The sequence below is a fragment of the Manihot esculenta genome, chromosome 4 (genome assembly GCF_001659605.2).
Source record: "Manihot esculenta cultivar AM560-2 chromosome 4, M.esculenta_v8, whole genome shotgun sequence".
NCBI classification, from domain to species: Eukaryota; Viridiplantae; Streptophyta; class Magnoliopsida; order Malpighiales; family Euphorbiaceae; genus Manihot; species Manihot esculenta.
Window position 1 is genome coordinate 7,883,290 of NC_035164.2, and position 8,847 is coordinate 7,892,136.

At 38.6% G+C, this 8,847-nt stretch overlaps 1 protein-coding gene across 1 annotated transcript; it reads right to left on the reverse strand.

Moving 5' to 3' along the window:
* Nucleotides 1-343: 343 nt before the first annotated feature.
* LOC110613350 (cytochrome P450 71B34) lies at nt 344-2,372 on the reverse strand. Its single transcript, XM_021754430.2, has 2 exons — nt 1,378-2,372; nt 344-1,136 (listed from the first exon to the last, which is right to left on the reverse strand). The coding sequence occupies exons 1-2, from the start codon at nt 2,272-2,274 to the stop codon at nt 528-530; spliced, it is 1,506 nt and encodes a 501-aa protein (XP_021610122.1). The 5' UTR covers nt 2,275-2,372; the 3' UTR covers nt 344-527.
* Nucleotides 2,373-8,847: the final 6,475 nt, after the last annotated feature.

An 8,847-nucleotide genomic window follows, 5' to 3' on the forward strand; every position in this document is an offset into this window, starting at 1 on the left:
ACTCACATATTTAGTCTGGTGATAAGTGTATATAAGTAATATATAAATATAGAAATTTCGAATTCTATTCTTCCAATTCTCAATCGCTATACGAAAAAAAAAAAAACCCACCCGCCGTAATTAATAGCATCAACCTTTCATCAATGAGAAATTATCCTTTAACGGTTATGTAAACAAATTTAACTAAAGACCCTTACCATAAAACTCACCTGCCGTAATTAATGCCTATAATAAAATATAAAGTTAAATAGTTAAATCGAAAAATTTCTTCATAACAACACATAAAAAAATACTAAAACTAAAGTTGGTAGACAAATTTTACATATGCTGGAAAGCCCTGTTAAGTCAACAAAGCAAAATTACATATTACATGAGTAATTATTATCTAAATCTTATTCACTATATATTTAAAACATAAATAAATAGGTCCAATTTAATTTTCATATGGAAAAATCCATTTATTTGTATTTTGGATCCGACAAACGAGTTTTAGATAAGTTTCCCTTACACGAACATGTTTTATTCTACTATGCATGTGGATATCTAACTGGTACAAGTAGTAAAGGATCTTTCTTAGAAGTTATAATCCCAGGTGCCTCTTCAATGCTAATATCTTCCTCCTTCATATTATAAGGCAACTTCCAATCAAAATGATACAAAAGATTTGCAAGTGCAAGCCCAACTGTTGCAAGTCCCATAGACATGCCAGGACAACCTCGTCTTCCAGCTCCAAACGGTAATAACTCAAAGTTCTGTCCAGTGAAGTCAATTTGATTGTGCATGAACCTTTCAGGAAAAAACTCATCTGGGTTTTTCCAAATTTCAGGATCTCGTCCAATTGCCCAAACGTTGATTTGGATGAGGGTTTTGGGATCAATCTCATAACCACTGATGTTGATTTTGGACATGGCTTCTCTTATTAATAATCCTGTCGGATGCAGTCTGTAAGTTTCTTTCAGTACCATTCTTAGGTATTCAAGCTTCTCAATGTCACTTTCAGAGACTTTTCCTTTGTCTCCAATGCAAGTTCTGATTTCTTCTTGAACTTTTCTCATAACTCTTGGGTGTCTAGCCAGCTCTGTCATGGTCCAAATCAATGTTATGGTTCCAGTGTCAACTCCACCTATGAATATGTCCTGATATTACATAAAAATTCAATACTAGGATCAGTTTAATTGAGGTTAAAGTAAGAAAATTGCTAAAAATATTAGAATATTATATAATTAATTTTAAAAATATTATTATTTAGTCTTTATATGACGAAAAAATTTATTATCTAGTCTTTTAATATTAAAAAATATATTAAAAAATTTATGACATTTAAAAAATTTACTGATTAACCCATGCGTTAATTTTATCTATTAAATCAAAGCTTACCATGAGAATTGCTTTGATGTGGTCCTTGGAGAATGGAAGAGGATCAGCTTCCGCTTGAGATCTCCCCAACTCCAGCAATAGAACATCAATGAAATCTTCATGTCCGGGCTCTTCCTTTCCCTTTTTAATATGATCATCTATAGCTTTTTCGTAAAAAGCATCAAATTCTTCAAAGCTTCTTTCAATCTTTGCATGGAGACCTGAGAGTCTATCAATAATCCTACCAACATAAGGAAAGAAATCAGCTGCAGAGAAACTCCCAAGCCTGTCTATACATTCATGGACAACTTCTTGGAATCTGTCATGTCTGAATCCTCTCTCCTTAAAACTCTTCCCAAAAGCTGCTCTGCAAATCACGTTCGCAGTCAAGGACATAAACTTCTCACTTAGATCAACAGGAGTGCTAGAGGAAGCAGATTTTGAGGCGAAATCAACGAGTGAAGCAACCTCTTCTTCTCTGATAAAATGAAACGACTGCACTCTCCTTGCACTGAACAGCTCAAGAACGCAAATCTTTCGCATCTTCCTCCAGTATTCTCCATAAGGAGAGAAGCCGACATCAATATAATTATAGGAGAGTTTTTTAGTACCAGCTGAGACAGGCCTACTGCAAGTGTAAAGATCATGGGTTTTCAAAACCTCTCGAGCTGTTTCAGCAGTGGAGACTGTAACTGTTGGTACACAGCCGAGTCTGAGGCTCATCACGGGACCATATTTCTGGGAAAGTTCCCATAGAGAGCGATGAGGTAACGCACCAAGTTGGTGCAAGTTGCCGATGATTGGAAGTCCTGGAGGACCTGGTGGAAGGTGCTTGCTCTTTCTCTTACCCTGAAATTTTCTTCTCAGGATAAAGAATAAGAGCAGAAGAAAGGGAATAGCGACGGAAGGAAAAGCCATCGGAGTTAGCAAGTTTTGGCCGGGAATGGGGGCGTTTGTCGGCGATTGCCTCAGTGGTGGTGCTTTAGTTGAGGCAATGGGTAAGTGGACGCCTTGGTTTAAATAGAGGTGCGTTGCTTGTAATGCGCCGGAAATTTCAAGGCATCTCCTCCATGAACGAGTTGATGTATGCGGGATGGTATACGTAAGATTTTTATATATAAATTTATTATGACTATAAACTTTTCAATTAAATTTAAATTTAAATAAAAACAAATGAAAGAAAATACAGAATTAATAAAATTAAATTTATTGATTAGGATAAATAAATATATATATATATATCAGCATATGTAAACCTCATTTTATTTGGTCATTAATAAATCATTGAAAAAGTAAATATGATTTATTATATTTATTATTAAAAAAGATTTATTATAAAACAAACAGTATTATTCAACTTTGAAGCATTCCAGCAATCGTAATCATTCATCCAAAAATACTTTACTCCAGAAATTAAAGTAAACAACTTGTAAAGAGGAAAAAGTTAAAAAAAAAAAAACATTAATTGCTAAGAGTCGGTGGTCCAAACTTTTAAACATTCAATAAATGAGAAATTTTAGGATATAAGTATTCTACACAATAACTTAATTCGGATAGTTACATTTTGATAAAACTATTGTTAAAAGTTATTAATAAAAAAATTAGAGTGTCAACTGAATTTTTAGATAAAAATTTTGAATCAAATTATATATTCAACCATATTTTATATAGATTTATTGTTGTTGGAATATTTTTCTTTATAAACTTGCAAAACACTCATAAATATAAATTTAGTATGATAATTATAAAAAGATCGTACTAATCAAAATTATCTGGCGACCTAGCATATGATCAAACAGTCGAACGAGATGATTTGATAATTGGTGACTTGATAGATGACCAAATGAAATGTAGAAAGATACGATTAGAAAATAAGATTGGCAGCTATAGAACAACTAAATAAACGAGACGACCTGACAATCTAGTGTAAAAGAATATGATTATATGAGATGATCCAATAATTTGGTGATCAACTTAGTGTCCTGACGACTAGCCTAGTATTCGATCTAATGTTACTAAATAGCCAGATGGTCGAATGATTTGGCAATATACTATCACCAAATGACTAAAGCAACCAAACGATCGAATAACTTTAAGACCAATGCAGGGTTTGACAACTAATATAACGATTTAATTAGTTGAGTTGTATTATTTTAAAATTATATTATTTTCATTTTTAAATTTTTCTAGATTTTGCATTTTAACAGAGTTAAATTTAAAAGTAAAGTATAAATAGTCATTAGGACTAAAATACATCTTTACTTAACAATAATAAATATATTAATTAAATATTTAGTGGTTAAAATTCAAAATTTAAACCTTCATTTTCTTTTATATATACATAGAATTTTTTCTAATAATAAACTAAGATCATAAGCTATTTATATAGTAAATTGAATATTTTTAAAATTATATGAAAATAATATAATTATATTTTTTAAAAAATATGAGATCGAATATGAAATTTAAATAATATCTTCTGTTGATTAGGATTCTACCATTTATAAAAGTTATTCATATTTTAAGAAATATATTCTAAATTATAAAAATTAATTAATATATTTTAAACTAATTAAATTTAAAATATTTATATTTTACTGTTAAATTTAATAAAAATACCACATCATCATTTTATTTAGTATTAAAAATTAATATTTTAATATAATTAATAATTATTGAAAAAAACTTTAAATTTTAACAATTTTAACAATTTATTGGCTAAACTTTATTTTTAATAAATATATTATAAATTAATTGTAATACCCGGCTAGACTCCGGTATCAGAATTCCTACCGTCCGGTGGAATCTCGGATGTCGGAAACCTCTAGAAGGGGTAAAACCATGTTTTATGAAATGTTTTTATTGTATTTTACGTTTTAAGCAAAAAGGAAATTGAGTTTTTGAATGAAAAAGACCAAAGGAGGCTTTGCCAGGTTCGGCCGCCGAAAGTGAGGTTCGGCCGCCGAACATGGTGGGGTTTTGGGAGCGCTTTAGGCCTCCGAAAGCCTTGTTTGAAAGACTCAAGGTTCGGCCGCCGAACCTCATGTTCGGCCGCCGAACATGCATGAGGTGTGGGGGCACGTTAGGCCGCCGAAAGGTGGCAGAACCAGCCCTATAAGAGACCCCGTGACCGAAACAGGCGAGGTTTTCTCTCCCATTTCGGCCGACGGTAAGCTTTAGCCCTCCTATGGTCATTTTAAGTGTTTCCCCTCAAATCCTTTAGATCTTAACAAGTTATATCTTGTTTTTGAAGAGTTTTAAAGTTTAAGCAAGTTTTGGAGCTTTGAGGTTCAAGAACTCGAATCTCCCCATCTTCGAGCTAGGATCGTTTCTCTCTCGATCTTCAAGAGGTAAGAGCTGATCTCTAGTTCTATATGTGTTTTAAGTAAGTTTTATGCAAGTTTTTGGGGTAGAAATGCATGAGTAGGCTTGATGGGTTTTTATGAAAAATCCATGGTTTTAATGTGTGTTTATGTGCAATGTGGCTTGCTTGTGTGTTGTAGTTGGGGTTTAAGCTTGTTGGAGGCCCCTAGGAGCTTGCATGCTTGTGTATGAGTGTTATAGAAGAGTTTTATGCATGATTAGGAAGTTTGGGGAACTTGGAGGCAAGAGGAACCAAGTTTCTGCCCTTTGGCAGAAATCAGGTTCGGCAGCCGAAGGGAGTTTCGGCCGCCGAACATGGCTTGTGAGGCAGCTTTAGGCTGCCGAAGCTTGCCCCCGAAAGTTGGAGTTTCGGCTCTGTCCGAGACTTTCGGCCGCCGAAGGTGCCGCCGAACATGCATGAGTTTCGCCTCTGTCTGGGAGTTTCGGCCGCCGAAGGTGCCGCCGAACCTGCCTGACTTTCGGCTCTGGAAGGACTTTCGGCCGCCGAAGGTGCCGCCGAAAGTGCCCTTCCCAGCCTTTTCTTGCATGTTTTCTAGGTTTGTTTTGAGGTGTTTTGAGGAGGTTTTTGGGGGTATGTTTAGAGTTATGTTCTTGTTGTTTGGTGCCTCATTTGAGTCCACCTGTGTAGGTTCGGACCCGAGGACCCGAGACCCCCGGTTGTGAGATAGTCTTTCAGAGTCCGTCGTTAAAGCTTCGGTCACCAGGTGAGTGGGATTATTCCCTAAGTTTTTAAGTAATGAATAAATGAACAAATGAATGAATCTGATAGCATACTCATGCATCATTAATGCCATGCGATGTTTCAGGATGTTTGCATTAGAAATTCACGAATATGTTGCATTGCATAATTTGATGTTGATGTGGATGGTTATTGGGTGATCCATAGTCCTCTAATGTTATGTTATGATGATATGTTATGGAAGACCAGTGAGGCCCATTCTACGCCCCTGGCACTATGTAAGAGAAAGACCAGCGAGGCCCATTCTACGCCCCTGGCACTTTGGAATGTTATGTTATGTATGTTATGTAAGAGAAAGACCAGCGAGGCCCATTCTACGCCCCTGGCACTTGGAGATGTGAGGACTAATGGTGACAATACCATCCTTTATGTGATTAAATGTGATGTGTTGCATTTCATGAAAGCATGTAAAGTAAAAGTTATGTTATTTAATGTTATTAATAAAATGAATAATAATATACCTAAAAAGTGTGGAATTAAAGCAAATGATAATAATAAAATGAATAATAATATACCTAAAAAGTGTGGAATTAAAGTAAATGTTAATAATAAAATGGAGAATAAAATACCTAAAAATGGAGGAATTAATATCATGTTTTTTACTTTTGCTCACTGGGCTTTTTAGCTCACCCCTCTCCCCTAACCCCAGTCTTGCAGGTACCGTGTAGATAGAGAAGTCAGAAGAGTAAGAGAAGTTTATGTAATAGCATAGCTGTGGACATGGTTTATTCATAATGTAAAAGTATGTTATGTAATGAAATGTAAGTTTTATAGTGTGCTTGACTAGAGTCTGTTGAAATCCCTTAAATACATGAGATAAATGTTTTATGATGTTTATGTAACCCAAGCCTGATATATGTTATGTACCCCATTGGAGTATTTGTTGAGAACTCCAATGAGGGGTTTATGTTATGTTTATGCATGCACAGGCTAGGCTGGGTAAAGAAATGTTTGAATGAAAGAAAAGTTTTAATTTTTATGTATGTTTTGGTTCATGTATGGGATTGAACAGGTTCACAGGATGTATGTTTGGCTTGCTACGGGTTCCGGCGGCCTTAAGCCGACCTGAATCCTAGCGCCGGTAGCGGTCCGGTTTCCGGGTCGTTACAGAATGGTATCAAAGCCCTAGGTTCATATGGTCGGACCTAGAGTGTCGGGCTCATAGATGTTATAGAATGTCAAGCACAATAGGAAATCATGTCCACTAGGATAGGATGTAGAGTCCTGTCTTGCATGAAAGTATGTATGCCATGATATATGCTATGAATATGATGTGTATAGGATGTGGGTTCATGTGTTTCCACATGAACTATTTGATGCTAATGTTTTGTTATCTGTGCTGTTTTTCAGTAAACAGAATGCGAGGAACTCGTCGATCAGCTAGATTGACTAGAGTACCACCGGAGGATGAGGGCACGAGCGCCCGTCCTCCAGCATTGCCAAGGGCAATGTCAAGCAGGTCCAACAGGGACAGAACAGTGAGGGACCCTAGAAGGTCCTTGGATCTGGGTAGAAGTAGATCAGTAAGGGGTACAGTTCAAGAAAGGATGTCAGTTGATGAAGAAGTAGAGATGGATGTGGAGCAGAGGAGGGATGGTAACCTTGGTGTAAACATGCCAGAAGAGGGCATGGGTGAGTCACAGGGAGGCACTCAGGCCTCGGGGTTTGTTCCACCACCCCAGTACCCACCTTTTTCACCATACCCCGGGTATTCGATGGGAAGTACATCGGATTACCCCAGTTTTAATCCTTACCCTTCTCACATGCCATATCCACCTTTCTACCCACAGTATCCACAGTACCCTATGTACCCACCTCCATCCTTCCATCCAGGCACGGCAAACCCTATCCCAGGGGATGTCGCACCTCCACCACCAGCAGAACCCACAGTTCCAGAAACCCAAAGACCTCAACCTACCTCATCTGGAGGGAGCAAGGCCAAGATGACAGACTATATGAAGTTGGGTGCTCCCCAGTTTGATACAGGTGATGATCCATTTGTGTACCTGGAGAAGGTCAAAACAATTACAGATGAGATAGGTGCTGATGACAGTAGAGCCATTCAGATGGCTGGTTTCACCCTGAAATGCAAAAAGGCCCGTGAGTGGTTCAAGGGCTATGTGAAACCAAGGGTGGACAGTCTTTCATGGGAGGAGTTTGCGAACGAGTTCGCAGGATGGGCTTTCCCTGACAGTTCCAGGGAGCTGAAGATGATTGAGTTTGAACAGCTGAAACAGACAGATGAGATGGGTGTCGATGAGTACACCGATAGATTCTTAGAGTTGTTGCCGTTTGCTGGGCAACATCTGGACACCGATTCGAAGAAGTCGAGGAGGTATACCATGAGGCTCAATTCCAGGTATTCCTCTTTGATTCAGTCAGCCGATAGAGAAAGTTTCCATGCCATTATAGACATGGCCAGGAGAATGGAGGCTAGTGCCGTAATAGAGGGAAAAGTCAAGCAGTCAGTGGCACAACCTTCTGGTTCTAAGACCCCAGGTGGGGGAAAGATAGATCCTTCATCCTTGAGTTCAGCTAGTAAGAAGTGGAGCAGTACCACTAAGAAACCAAAGAAGAATAAGTTCTGGAGCAAGATCAAGTCAGGTCTGGGACTAGGCAGTGGCGCAAGCTCTGGTGCTGATAATGCAGTATGTGCAAGGTGTGGTAAGCTACACAGAGGGGTATGCCGTTTTGGGACAACAGCCTGCTACAGGTGTGGGCAGGAGGGACACATGTCCATGGAGTGTCCTAGAGCAGTTCCTATGGCACGGCCCCAGCAGACTACTTCGGGTAGTGTGGCACAGCCAGCAGCTTCAGCCGCAACACAGGCTAGTGGCAGAGGCCGAGGGAGAGGGTCAGCCTCTTCTTCATCAGCTTACAGAGGGGAAGGTCCGTCAGCTCCAGCACGGATCTTCACTATGACACAGCAGGAGGCAAACGCATCCAACACCGTGGTGTCAGGTAATATCATCATTGGTTGTTTAGATGCTTATGCCTTAATGGACCCGGGTGCATCCCATTCTTTTGTTTCTCCGAGAGTGGTCGAGAGGTTGGGTTTGATGGTCTCTGGGTTAGAGTGTCCCCTATGGGTCAGTGGACCCAAGTGTGACCCGTCAGTGGCAGAGTCAGTCTGCCAGTACAGTCCAGTTTTCATAGAGGGAAGATGTCTATCCGCCGACCTTGTGGTTCTAGACTTGACAGATTTTGACGTCATTCTAGGGATGGATTGGCTATCTACCCATGGTGCTACCTTGGATTGCAGAGACAAGGTAGTTAAGTTCAGATGTCAGGATGGGTCAGAGGTTGTCTTTAGAGGAGACAGGGGGAGTACACCTAGAGGTTTGATATCAGCCCTACAGGCTCGTAGG

Coding starts and splice junctions, on each gene's coding strand:
- LOC110613350 (XM_021754430.2), bottom strand. CDS start 2,274: ATGGCTTTTCCTTCCGTCGCTATTCCCTTTCTTCTGCTCTTATTCTTT. Junction 1,137..1,377: donor ACATCAAAGCAATTCTCATG/GTAAGCTTTGAT, acceptor ATGTAATATCAG/GACATATTCATAGGTGGAGT.